This window comes from Pituophis catenifer, unplaced genomic scaffold (assembly GCF_029215685.1).
Source record: "Pituophis catenifer annectens isolate HBS135680 unplaced genomic scaffold, rPitCat1.0.hap2 SCAF_2, whole genome shotgun sequence".
Classification (NCBI taxonomy): domain Eukaryota; kingdom Metazoa; phylum Chordata; class Lepidosauria; order Squamata; family Colubridae; genus Pituophis; species Pituophis catenifer.
In genome coordinates, this window is record NW_027256882.1 from 165,128,783 (window position 1) to 165,143,291 (window position 14,509).

The window sequence follows — 14,509 nt, forward strand, 5'->3', positions numbered from 1 at the left end:
GGAAAAAGGTATGTCTATAAGAAGGTCCGAAAAATATGGTAGATGGAAAGCTGAGTTAACCTTGAGCTGGTCATGATCGAACTGTGGCCAGAGTCAGCCTGCAATACTGTATTCTAACCACTGTGCCATCAGGTCTCATAAGCTTGAGGACTGGTCATAAATAACTTTTTTCAATACTATTGTAATTTCAAACTCTAAACAAATGCAGGATCCAATATGGGTCGGTTATAGGCACCAGAGGTTTTATCTTCCAAGCTTAAGGACTCGTGCTGGAGCTCATCTTCAGGGAACTTCTCTCTAGTCTAACAGAGTGTGTGCTTTGGGCTGTTCTTTATATGGTGCCTGTAGAATGTGGCTTTTTTGATGTTGTGATTGGGGTGTTGCTGGCTGACTATTAAGTCGTTGGTTATTGTCTCCTTGTGCTGCCAAGCCCTGGCCTCCTAAGTACTTGATAAGGTGGTGATAGATCAGCACTCCTGTTGAATGACAAGGCCTGTTTCCTAGGCTTCAATCACTTTCCTGGCTGTTTTTGTGCCTGCTCGCCAACAATCTTAGTAGCTGCAAAACTGAATGTATATCCTTGTTCATTGCAGTGTGAGGCTACCGACAAGTTCAGGTCTCCTTGTGTTCTTGCAATCTGGTGGATAGCTTCCTCCCCACCTGTCCTACATAATCACAGGAACAATCCATGAAGGGGATCCTGTAGATTACATTGGAAGTATCCCCCACCTGCAAGTGATCTTTACAATGAATAATTTGTCCTCATATGGTGACCTCTGGGTGGTGTGCAATGCCCACTTGCAGATCTTGGAAGCTGCGATCTACAGCTTCCGAAATGTTTTTGATGTACAGCAATCATTTGTTACAAGATGTCTGTGCAACACAGTGGGGAGAGAAAGGAAGAAACAAGGTACAAGACCAATCAAATGGCATATTCTGCTGTACATCAAAAACATTTCGGAATTTTGCAGCTCCTAAGACTGTTGAACAAGCAGATATAAAAGCAGCCAATGAAGTGATTGAAGCCTGGGAAACAGGCCTCTCATCAGTCAACAGGAGAGCTGACCTATCACAGGCTTATCAAGTACTTAAGACACAAGGGCTTGGTAGCACAAGCAGACAACAATCAACAATAGCAGCCAGGCATCAGCACCCCAACTTAAAAAGCTACATACAATAGGCACCATATAAAAAACAGGCCAAAGCACACACTGCTGGAGAGAAGTTCCCTGAAGATGGGCTCCAGAGTCCTCAAAATCGGAAGACAAAATCTCTGGTTCCAGTGATCGACCCAGATTGGATCCTGCAACACAGAGGTGGGTTTTAGCAGGTTCTGACTAGTTCGGGAGAACCGGTAGCGGAAATTTTGAGTGGTTCGGAGAACCGGTAGTAAAAATTCTGACTGGCCCCACCCCCATCTATTCTCTGCCTCCCAAGTCCCAGCTGATTGGGAGAAAATGGCGATTTTGCAGTAACCTTCCCCTGGATTGGGGTGGGAATGGAGATTTTACAGTATCCTTTCCCTGGAGTGGGGTGGGAATGAAGATTTTACAATATCCTTCCCCTCGAGTGGGGTGGGAATGGAGATTTTACAGTATCCTTCCCCTGCCACGCCCACCAAGCCATGCCACGCCCACTAAGCCACACCCACAGAACTGGTAATAAAAAAAATTTGAAACCCACCACTGCTGCAACATTATCCTGGGACACGTATATTCGCCTTCATTCCTGCTAAACAAATGGTTATAAGTCAAGGATACTTGTACTGTAAAATCTCAATGTTTCAAAATTATTGTATACTTTTAATATAATTACAACGAAAGATTAAATTACAAATTGCCAAATCCCCATTGGGCCTGATATACATGAAATGTGAATTGCAATAATGGATCTATAGATATCACATTACCTATAACTATTCTGGAAATAATTCAATTTCATATTTACTTTGTGTATGGCTTTATTACTACATTCATACTTCTGATTCATTTTGAAATGCAGTACATTAATAACTCTGAAAATAGAAAGTCACTTCAATAAAGAAGGAGCAACTCTGAAAATGAGAGGTGATATCTTTATACTGTGATAAAAGCCCATATTCAACCACTCCTTCCTTATACAAAGAAAAAAACAGCTACTTGTAGCTAAAATTTGTCTTGGTTTGTATAATTCCCTGAACCACAAACTAGCGAACCACATTCTGGCCTAATATCATGTGAATAGATGTTTTAGTTTATGGTTCAGTGTTCGAATATAGAATCATGGGTTAATTTCCTAAACCACTATTGAGTTAACCATGGGTGAAGGTTATAAAAGACAGCCATAGAATAGAATTCTTTATTGGCCAAGGATGATTGGACACACAAGGAATTTGTCTTAGGTGTATATGATTTCAGTGTACATAAGGAGAATAAAATACATTCATCAAGAATAAAAAGATTCAGCACTTACTAATAAGCTATCAAAGGAAATAAATAAAAACAATATAATTGAAAGATACAAGCAACATGGTTATAGTAATAAGTCATTGTTATTAAAGGTTCAGAAACAAAAGTTCCAAGAAAACTGCACATAAAACATGTTTTTAAATAAAGTTCTGTATTTTTTTAAGGTCGACATTCTTCCTCTAATCTACTGTATCGAAATCAGTTGTCATGGATGACACACTTTTCTGTGCTCACTACTATTCACTGAAGACATAAACTGTCTTGGGCTTCTCAGAATAGCAAGTTTGAGACATGTGCAGCAGAACTCCCAGAATTCCCTAGCCAGCTTGCTGGGTGGGGAATTCTGGGAGTTGAAGTCCACCACACTTAAACTTGCCAAGCTTGAGAAACACTGTTCTAGAGAAACAAGTGAGCACATGAGTAGAAAATACCTGCAGCAATTTCGGAAAAAAATGCAAAAAAAAAAAGAAAACCCCTGCAAAAACCGCAGTAATTGCAGAAAATATTTGCAATTCATTCCACTCTTCCTGTCCCCCCAAAAGCGCTGGGGTTCCCCGCTCCTCAGCGTTGGGATAAGAAAGGGATTTCCGCTCAAGTAAAAAAAAAAAAAGTATGAAAAAAGTGCACCAATGGGCGCCGCTCTTCGCAGGCTGCAAACGGCACTCTCCCCGCCCCCCACAGGGCTCGAGCAGCGTTGACTGGCAGCCTTTTGTCACGTGACTAACCAGGATGGCAGCTCCTGGCGTAGGCCTGTTTGCACGGTCAACCACTCCAGGCGGAACCGGAAGTGCAGCATGCGCTCGGCTGGGCTGGAAAGACGGCGCTGAGTTGTGCGCGCGAGTCGGGCAGGTGGGTTTCAGGGGGAAGATGCGTGTTTTTAAAGCACGCGTGTCAAATGCAGGGAGGCCTGCTGTGGAAGGGTCCTGGCTGATCTAAAGGATCAAGGGAAAGGGAAAGGGTGGTGGAAACTGAGTAGGGAGGGGAAGGGGCGCATTGGTTTGGGGCAGGACTAACTTAATGCCCTCCAGATACATCGGGCTGCGAGTTTCCTATATTCCTAACTGGTGGCAGTGCTACCTGAGCCTTGGGAATGGGGTAGTAATTCAAACGTACCTGGAAGATCTTTGATTTGGAGCGGGGTGGGTGGATGGGAAGACTTACAGTAGGAGAAGTAAGACATAGAAGTGGAAGGAACATGTTGATTTCTCACGATCTGTATTGGATATTGGTTTTCGTGGCGAGGGTATTTCCCTGGGGGATAGTTTTAATGACAATACAGTTGGGGAAGATCCTTTCCTTCGTTTCTCACTGTACGATCCCTTTGCAGATTTTGTACTTGTAGAAAGTATAAGAAACACGGGGCGTGGATGTACTGTATTTCTTTCTTTTTCACCAGGCAAACTTGTTATTTTGCTGAGTTGCCTTTGTTGGGCAACACGTATTGAAACTCCTCCTTTCAATATAGTATAAATCTGTATTTTAGATTGTGATGTTAGAATGGTATAGTGTTGAATAGTGTCATTCAACAGGGTGAGTTTCTGCAAGCAATAATTTCCCCCATTTTAATATTAGAATTTTTCCCCAAAAAAGTAAAATGTTGATATAATTTATAGTTAATAAAATTGTAACCAGCCCTTCTTTTTAAAAACTCATTGCAAAACCCAAGGATGCCCTCCTGGGTGTTATTTATGCCTAAATCTTGAGGTTTTTATTAATATCTGCAATTAATAGAAGTATTATTTGGAGTTTAGCAAGGCAGCTAAAAATGAAATCCTGCATTGTAGTGTGTTTGGTGCAGAAACTGTGTTTCAAGATTGCTGCAATTATGTTACGGTACTTTAGTAGTTTAAGGTTTTAACATCTTCTCTGCTATGGAGTTATTTGAGACATCCTAATCCTAATCATAGCCTCAGTAAACTCTTCAGGAGACAGTATTGCAATCTAATGAATTACCTTACCAAACTGGTGGGGGAAGAGAGCTGACTTGTCCAGCTGGTAAATCTTGTTTTCCACTGCTCATGTAGGAAGCACTGAAACAACATAAGGAGCGTTTTAGTTCTAATATCCGCTAGTAACCTCAGTGTCATACAGCCTTTCCTTTCCATTGCAATTCTTGGCAGATGCATGATGATTTCTTCATATTAATTTGACATCATTTTTCTTTCCAGCCAAACCTCATTTTGGGGCTAATCTTTTGGTGTGCCACATTTTTAATGTACAGTAGATCCTTAAAAAAAGCTAAGCAAGATGAGATTTAGTAAGAAATTGTAGATATGAAGGCTATGCTTGGAAGTGGATTTATTAAATGTAATCCATGTAGTCATCAAAGATCATCATTCAACTTCAAGTAGCCTTTACCTTTTATTTAGCTGATCTGTTTTGCTCCCATGATTGGAAGTTATGAACAGAACTGTTACAACTCACCACAAAGATATATAACAGTGTGCTCTAAATGTGCAAATATTTGGAGGACAAACATATCAAAAACAGGAGTGGACTACCAGTCTCTTTCAAGTCTTCAGAAAAGCTTCCTGTTCACCAAATTGTGAAAGATATAGAGAAAATGAATGGGAGCAAAAAAAGAAAAACCTCTCAAAATACTGAGATGAGTCAGTAAAGCTGGCTGGAAGGAGATTTAGAATAACATAAAGTGCTTATAATTACTTATCACATGATATGGTGAAGGCCACTAACTTGGGTGGCTTTGAAAGGGATTGGATTGCTTCGTGAAAGATGGGTCTCTTGAGGGCCATCAATCTTGAAGTCTAAATACTATCTCTAGATTAAAAGTAGCATGCTTATAAATATTAATTGCAGGAAGGAATGCCAGAAGGGCAAGTCTCCCATCTCCAGCTTGTGAGGTTTGCAGAGGAACTTGTTTGGCCATTGTGAGAAATAAAATGCTGGATTAAAATGAGCCTTGGCTTTATTTGGCAACATGTTTTTTTAAAACATTGACCTGTTTTAAATGTCCCTTGAATACCTCTTTTTCTTTTTCTCTTTCAGCTGTGCTGGGAATAGATCTTCAGAGATGCACAGGATGATTTGAAGCACCATGCTGATTGCTGCCTATGTCGCTTTTGCTTTGCTCCTACTGATATGTTTGGGCTTGGAGTTCTCTGCCTGCCGCTCCAGGCTCACCAGCAGGTCTTGCTCCAACCCAGCCTTCTTGCAGTTCCAGCTAGATTATTATCAAGTCTATTTCTTGGCTCTCACAGCCGATTGGTTGCAAGGACCTTATCTTTACAAACTCTACCAGCATTATAACTTCTTGGAGGCCCAGATCACCATTATTTATGTTTGTGGCTTTGCCTCAAGTGTGTTGTTTGGATTGGTTTCCAATTCCTTGGTTGACCGCTTGGGCCGAAAAAAGTCTTGCATCCTCTTCTCCTTGACTTACTCTGTCTGCTGCCTCACAAAGCTCTCCTGGGATTATTTTGTTCTAATTGTAGGAAGAATATTAGGAGGGCTGTCCACTGCTCTCCTGTTCTCTGCCTTTGAGGCATGGTATGTGCATGAGCATGTGGAGCGCCACGATTTCCCAGCCGAGTGGATTCCTGCCACCTTCTCCAAGGCTGCCTTCTGGAATAGTATAATTGCTATTGGAGCTGGTGTAGTAGCCAATATCTTTGCTGAATGGCTGGGATTTGGCCCAGTAGCTCCCTTCATGGTCTCTATTCCTTTTCTTGTGTTGGCTGGTACCTTGGTTATGAAGAACTGGGATGAGAATTATGGAAAGAAGAGGGCATTGTCCAGAACTTGCACTGATGGCTTGAAATGCCTTCTCTCCGACCGCCGTGTCCTGCTTTTGGGGACTATTCAGGCCTTATTTGAAAGTGTCATCTATATCTTCATCTTCCTCTGGACTCCAGTCCTGGATCCCCACAATCCACCTCTAGGTATTGTCTTCTCCAGTTTCATGGCTGCCAGCATGGTTGGATCCTCACTCTACCGTGTGGCCACGTCCAAGAAATATCACCTCCAGCCCATGCACATCCTGTCTCTTTCAGTACTAATGGTGTTTTTTTCACTCTTCATGCTGACTTTCTCAACCAATCCTGGGCAAGAGAACCCCTCGGAGTCCTTCTTGGCCTTCCTGCTCATAGAGCTCTCATGTGGGCTCTACTTCCCTTCCATGGGTTTTCTCAGGCAAAAAGTGATTCCTGAGAAGGATCAGGCAGGTGTGATGCATTGGTTCCGTGTTCCATTGAACCTACTGGCTTGCCTTGGGCTGCTCATCCTCCATGATAGTGATTATAAGACAGGCACCAGGAATATGTTCACCATCTGCTCCGTCATGATGGTAATGGCCCTCTTGGCTGTTGTAAGCCTCTTTACTGTTGTCCGAAACAATGCAGAGCTCAGGCTGCCCAGTTCATCTAGTCAGGCTGAGACATCTTCTCCTGAGCTCTGATTGAGAGTATGCCAATTGTCCATAATGTGTTACAGAGCCATTACTGTATATACACAAGGAGTCTGCAAGGAGAACACTGAGCATCTGCCAAGTACTATGTGGACCTCTTCCACATAACCAGAGATGGGAAGTGGATGCACATCTAATTTTCAACAATGATAGGCCACATTAAGAACTTGGTTACATCTAGGTCAAGCATAGCTTTTTCCCCCCTTCTCCTTTTTCTCCCGCCTTGGGAGTTTGAATTCCAGCGGCTGCTTGGCTTCTGCTAGCCAAATGTGGAGGTTGCTGTCTACTACTTCATCCTGAATTGATGGTGACAGACAATGGCTTTCAGGGACAAAGCAGGGTTTCTTTTTTTAATTTTTAAAGCAACAGTGAAGTTGATAGACTGATTGTCCAATATCAGTATTGAACTTGGTAGCCAGATCAGCTGTATTCTATAATCAGCAGTATCAGCCACATTCTATGATCTTCTGCTTTTTAAAAAAAATAATAAACTGAAATTAAACAAAAAGCTTATCTTGAGTCAATTTTAATTTTGACAGTATATAGCTAGGCTTGGTGAAATATTTCAAAATGAAGGTGGAATATTTTGAAATTCTAAATTTAGACATCAGGTTTTTATTGCGTTCATATTGGTTTCACAATTTCCAGTATGGCAGCGATAAAGCATTGTTCTTCCAATTTCCTATTTTCCCCATTGTTTTAGCTTCTGTTTCAGTTTATGGTAAAGAGAGTGTAAATTAAGCATCTCTTCAATATTTTAATCATATCTGTGAACAATAATTTTTTTTAAAAAATACTGAGACTCAAAAAGGAAGAAGTAGTCTTAGATTTTGTTTTATAGTACATTTTGTTTCATTGTCTATCCTACATTCAGCAACCAAAGTGTTTGCTCATGTTGATATCAGCATGATCCATGGCAAAGGTATATGGCAACTGTAGTCATATCTGGAGAACTTATCCAGAATTCATTTCACCAATAAATACAGTAGCAGTCATGAAACACTGCACTATATAATATTTAGATTATATTAACAATGTTCCTGCATTAGTGCATCTAGATTGTAGATTTGTATCATCTAGCTTGTAAATTTGTATGATTTAGCCAATAAATTCCTTTGAATGATTATTATTTTTACCAAAAACTACAGACAAGCAATACTTGCTACTTGAGAGAAAGCATTGCCCCTTCTCTGCATTCCTTAGAAAAAGTCACTCTGACAGTTGCATGCTGTATCTACATGGGAAGTAAATGTGTTTACTTTTCTCAGGATCATTACTTCTAATAACACATGCTAATGTGGAAGCGGCCTTATTTAACAGACAAGACACTTTACAATATATTTTAATGGGTAACACCTGAGGCAGTTAGTACAGTAATTAGCATTTTTTTGTTTACTGCTATTAAAGGAGCTATAGTTTTGCTTAAGGTGATAGGCCTTGATCTTCTCTGCTTTGGTTTTTGCCCTGCCCAGAATTAAAAGTATATTCAAGTGGCAAACAAAAGGCAAAACAATATGTTTCATTGTGTTTTTGTCCAGTTTTTTTAGATCTCGGCTCTTACCTCTTTTTTCTTTTCTATATGTTTCTTTTTTCCCCAGTTCTTTTTAAAAACTTTATCTCAGGAGACAGCTTTTAAACCAACTGTTCCTTTTATAGCCAGGTGATGAGTGGTTAGGGTTAGGGTCAGTGATTTCCTTCAACAGAACAGCTTGTGTTTCTTCAGCTTTTTAACAAGTTCTAACGATGTAAAAATGTTGCCACTTTTAATATATATTTGTTGTTACACATTCAAAATTTATTTACAGTTCAAGACCAAACAAAAGTCCAGTATAGGTAGTCCTCAGATTACAATGCCAATTGGTCTGGAATTTCCATTGCTAAGAAATGCTATTGTATCAAAACAAGAGAATATTTGTAAGTCGGGGTTAAATTATGGGGTTCTCTGAGTTTGGTGTGAGGGGTTTTTTTTGGGGGGGGGGTTGCAGACATTTCATTACCAAACTAGGTAACATCATCAGTGCTGCCATTGAAGTTGAAGTCTTTCTGTAGAATATTGTGCTCTGCGGTAGTGGGCAACTAGACATGTTGACCAGCCGTTCATGCCAGCACTGACGATATTACCTAGTTTGGTAATGGAATGTCTGCAGGAAAACATCAAGGATCCCAAAATGCTGTTGTAAAGCAGGACATGTGACTACATTGCTTAGTAACAGCAATCCTGACAGTCCTAGTTGCTGCTGTAACCTCAAGGACTGTGCAAGTCATTACATAGGAACAGGTGGGAGTGTGGGATGGTGCTGGGGGCATAGGCTTCAGAATGCCATGGGTTAAGGCAGTGGTTCTCAACCTGTGGGTCGCGACCCCTTTGGGGGTCGAATGATCCTTTCACAGGGGTCGCCTAAGACCATCGGAAAACACATATTTTCAATGGTTAGGAATAATTTTATGGTTGGGGGTCACCACAACATGAGGAACTGTATTAAAGGGTCGTGGCATTAGGAAGGCTGAGAACCACTGGGTTAAGGGCTGTTGTGAGAAGGCATTATGGAATGCAGGTGGATCAGCAGGTGCCACAAGCAAGTGATATGGAACACAGGCGGGCAGGATGTGTTATGGAGTATAAGATACCTGGTATCTTGTACTCTTAAGAAGGTTCCTCCTGCTGCTTTCCAATTGCAAAATTATTTTTTGAATCCTGGGAGTGAAACCGGAGTCCATTCAGGAAAAAGTTCATCAAATAGCTGTTGGGAACTTTTTTTTTTTTTTTGCTTTAATTTATATGCCGCCCTTCTCCGGAGACTCAGGGCGGCTTACAATGCGTTAAGCAATAGCCTTCATACTTTTTGCATATTTATACAAAGTCAGCTTATTGCCCCCACAATCTGGGTCCTCCCCACAATCTGGGTCCCCACAATCTGGGTCCTGAAAACTTAACAGTTTTCAGTTGAAGTGTGGAAATTATAGAAATATCCAGAAATATCCAATCCACAATTTAAGAGGAATTAGATTATTGTTGCTATTAACATTTCTTTTGGGTGAAAATGGAGACAAATAGGCGGAAGAGACAATTGTCTTTATTCATGACAAGAGATGGAGATAAAGTTGGAGAAATAAAGATACCGCAGTTAGCATCGCTGTGTTTGGTAGCTGTTTTAGGTTTTTGTTTCTGTCCAAAGAGACCAGAAGGGTGTTAATCACAAATTAATTATCTACCTGGTCCAGACAATATGAACAGCTAAAGTTAAGATGAGTGCTTGACTTGGCTAAAGTGCTCCTCAACACTGTCGACCTAAGTTCTAGGTTTATTAGGCTTGTCAAAAAATTAGCCCTTGGAATTATGCCAAGATGATGAGTATAAGCAAATTCCAACACTACAAAGGAACATTTATTTATTTATTATTTTATTTATTTTATTTTTCATATTTGTATACCGCCCTACTCCCGAAGGACTCAGGGCGGTGAACAGCCATAATAAATACAAATACATATAGAAGTTAAAAACTATTAAGAAACAGATTAAGTAATTTAGGCTCAAAGATTAAAAAACATCCAAATTTATCTAAAGAGGTTTAAAACCCAATTTAAAAGCCAGTTTAAAAGCCAATTAAAAAGGGAGAGTTAGGCCAGACCAGCTTGTTGGAATAGAAATGTTTTCAGGGCACGGCGGAATATGCGTAAGTCTTGGATGTTTCGTAACTCCGGGGGAAGCCCGTTCCAGATGGTAGGTGCCCCCACAGAAAAGGCTCTCCCCCTGGGGGCCGTCAGTCGACATTGTTTGGCCGACGGCACCCTGAGGAGTCCCTCTCTATGGGAGCGAACTGGTCGGTGAGAGGCTATTGGTGGCAGGAGGCGGTCTCGTAAGTACCCTGGTCCTGAGCCATGGAGCGCTCTAAAGATAGTAACCAAAACCTTGAAGTGCACCCGGAAGACCACTGGGAGCCAGTGCAGCTCGCGCAGGAGGGGGGTTACATGAGAGCGCCACATTGCTCCCATTACCACCCGCGCGGCCGCATTCTGGACCAGTTGGAGCCTTCGGGTGCTTCTCAAGGGGAGCCCCATGTAGAGAGCATTACAATAATCCAGGCGTGAGGTGACAAGGGCATGAGTGACCGTGCGTAACGAGTCCCGATCCAGAAAGGGATGCAACTGGCGAATCAGGCGAACCTGATAAAAAGTCCTCCTGGCTACGGCCGTCATATGCTCTTCAAAAGACAGCCGTGAGTCCAGGAGGATGCCCAAGTTGCGAACCCCATCTATGGGGGCCAACGACTCGCCCCCAATAGTCAGAGATGGCGCCAACTGACTATATCGGGACGACGGAAACCACAGCCACTCGGTCTTGGATGGGTTGAGTCTGAGTTTGTTCCTCCCCATCCAGATCCGTACGGCCTCCAGGCACATTTAAAAAGCTTTGGTTCCGGTATATGGATCCCAACAATAACAAGGCTCCAGAGTCCAGAACTTGTTTTTCAGCAAGTTATTGCCAAATCGGGAGCCATTCGTTTGCTTTAGATGGATGGGGTAATTTTGCCAAGAACTAGACAAAAGTTAAAATGCCACTACTGTATACTGTCATAGCTAGAAAACATAACGGTGACTACCTATTTGTCCAGTAGATAGTCTTCTATTCAGTTGCTTTGGGATAATCATAAGCAGACACTCAGTTGTAGTTTATAACTCTCAGAGTAATTATTATATTCTTAATGACATAAGAGTTACTGAACAAACTTTGCAAAGCCACATGGAAGCTGTATTTGCACTAAGTTTGATTAATTGTAACCTAGGTTAGGCTTTTTGTGGCTTAGGGTATTCATACAAAACGAGTTAATTTTTGGCTGAATGTCATGGATAGATGATATAGGCAACTAAATCATAACTACATTAGTCATGGATAAGATTGCACAAACACTGCAATAGAAAAGCTGCTTTGATAAGAATCAGTAAGCATGCTCCAGTTGTCACCATTCTGGTTTGACCCTTTGCTCCAGTTGTACCTTGAGAAAGTCCTACAATATATGGAGGTGATCTCAACAGAATCTTACATAACTTACATTGCCTGTCTTTCTAATATACCCAATTAACTTATCTATATGCCAATCAACTTATGAATATGTATAGAGTTGGGAGAAAAATAATACTTGATAAACTGGTCTTGATAAAACTCTTCAGCCAAGAGTTATCACTTGTGGCATTTGTTTTGCATTAGTGTTAACACCCAGAGATCACCACCCCATGTTAGTAGTGTTGGGCTTGCTCCAGTGCAGCATATGAGCTCCACATGTTCAGACATGACAGAGTATTGCGGATTTAGCGTATATATCAAAGGTATCTGCAGTGATGTCATTTTACCAGTGTTCTAAGTGCTTTTATGAAGCAATAACCTTTTATTCTGGAAGGGCTCCTTTTATTTATTATTGGTATTTCTATCCTGCTAAACCCCAAAATGGCTCTGAGACATGTTCATTAATATAACTGAAGAATCAGACAACACAAACCCAATGTGGTTTCCTCCTAAGGTTCTCCATTTCTCTCTCTCTTGCAGAAGGAAAGTTTTTGGATTGGGTTCCTACAAATACAAAATGTCTGAAGCCCATCATTCTTGCTAATTTCTTCATTCCTTGCCCTTTACAGAGGCAACTGCTCTATTCAGCACTACTAAAGATAATCTCAACAATTTTGGTTTTCTTGGCAGTTAGAATACAGCTTCCTACAGGAACAGTAGACATTTTAAGTCCAACATCACAATTTCAAAATGTACAGTAAAAAGGTGGGCTTAAAAACATAAGTCCAAAAGTGAAAAATATTGCAGTCAAGATCTGTTCTGGTTTTCTTGTAGCAGATAATTCCTTTGAAACATTGTTTCCACTTGAAAATATTGAAATAATTGTTCTCTTTATAATAAAAAAATCAACTTAGAAGATTTACCCACATTATCACTGAATATATCTAGATTTCTCATACCATAAACCTATCATAAGATTATCTGAATCTCAAAGAATCTCATCTTAAAGATCTTTGACATTCAGGTATTCTTACGATAGTAATCTTTCATATATTCAAATATTCAAATATTGAAGAATGACATTGTTCTTAGAATAGAGTCATGAACAAGCTAGATTTTTAAAAAATACCATGCTTTGACGTTAACTTCTATTTTATAAAATATCTAAATACTTTTTAGTGAAAGGGTGTTTAAATATTTACACATGCACTACAGTAAATTAGAATACCTGCCTAAATTCTGTTACTTATCCATAGGAACTTTTACAGTTTTGAATCTTTGCTTCTGTTTCATTTAATGGATGTACATATACTAGCTCTTTTTCTTTCTATCTTAATCATCTTCCTCTGCAGGTTGTCAATTAAAGTATGGACAAGCTAATTCTGAAGTCTTTAAAGCAGTTCCCAATGAGGCTATTGACATCTTCCTCCACTTCTGTTGGGGGAGCGTCTATGTCCCATCTTTGGGATTATGATGGAATAACTGATGGGCAGATCATGCACGAGACAAAGGACTGAACCATAAGTACTTTAGGGGGGGGAGGGATGACAATACAAATAAATATGCCAAATAGAAAAACTAAACATTCTAGAATGTAGACAAAAAAAAATAAGCTATTTATCACTTCCTATACTTATATTTACTTTTTTCACCCTTTCCCCCATTTACTACCACTGCTCCAACTACCTTGGACTTTCTCCCCTTCCCTCCCTGTAAAGATTTACTCAGTAGTGATTGTCAAAAAACAGATTTATAATTTGTGCTGCCTTATCTTACCAGCTATTTTGGAATACAGTAGTGGCTCTTTATTCCCCAACCCCAAAAGTTTCACTAGTCCAAAACTATCGATCCTGACCTAAGTGCATGGATTCCTGTTACTTTTATTACAGAATATGGCATAGGATTCAGAAGTACTGTGTAAATCCAAGCAATTGTTGACTCATGCAATGTTCTAGTTAACAGACCATGATTAATTATATTGGAATCAAATTAACATGAGCAGTAAGTGGATTAACTGCATCTTATTTTGGGAAGATAGGGTATCAATTGGAGACAAAATCAGTGGTGAAATCCAAATTTTTTTACTACCGGTTCTGTGGGCATGGCTTGGTGGGTGTGGTGTGGCTTAATGGGCGTAGCTTGGGGGGCATGTCAGGGGAAGGATACTGCAAAATCTCCATTCCCACCCTACTCTGGGGCCAGCCAGAGGGGATATTTGCCAGTTCTTTGAACTACTCAAAATTTCCGCTACTGGTTCTCCAGAACCTGTCAGAACCTGCTGGATTTCACCCTTGGACAAGATTGCAGCATTCCCCAGCTAGGAATTTCGAATGTTGTGATGAATCACAAGCAAAGATAAATGTTATTTTGTATGGAAAACTACTGAGTAAATTACATACACTCCCATGCAAGGCACCAGTTTATTCCTTGGCAGGGTATTTGTTAGCAACATAGGAATAATAAATACAACTCATCTTTTTCCACCTAGCAGTGGTGGATTTCAATAAGCGAATTATCCAGGAATTGAGAGCATGCTTTTATAGTACCACTTAGGAATTTTTGGAATGCTTTTTAATACTGGAAGAAATGTCCTCCCATCGGAAAACCGGAATCGGTAAGATCAACCGCCAGCAAATG

The 14,509-nt window shown here is 40.5% G+C and overlaps 1 protein-coding gene across 1 annotated transcript; it reads left to right on the forward strand.

The window, feature by feature from the left end:
* The first annotated feature begins 3,222 nt into the window (after window positions 1-3,222).
* MFSD5 (major facilitator superfamily domain containing 5) lies at window positions 3,223-7,371 on the forward strand. Its single transcript, XM_070934973.1, has 2 exons — window positions 3,223-3,296; window positions 5,454-7,371. Exon 2 carries the CDS (start codon window positions 5,503-5,505, stop codon window positions 6,859-6,861), a length of 1,359 nt encoding a protein of 452 aa, XP_070791074.1. The 5' UTR covers window positions 3,223-3,296; window positions 5,454-5,502; the 3' UTR covers window positions 6,862-7,371.
* Window positions 7,372-14,509: the final 7,138 nt, after the last annotated feature.

Bases quoted from the DNA above. Each gene is read 5' to 3' on its own strand.
- MFSD5 (XM_070934973.1), top strand. From the start codon at position 5,503: ATGCTGATTGCTGCCTATGTCGCTTTTGCTTTGCTCCTACTGATATGT.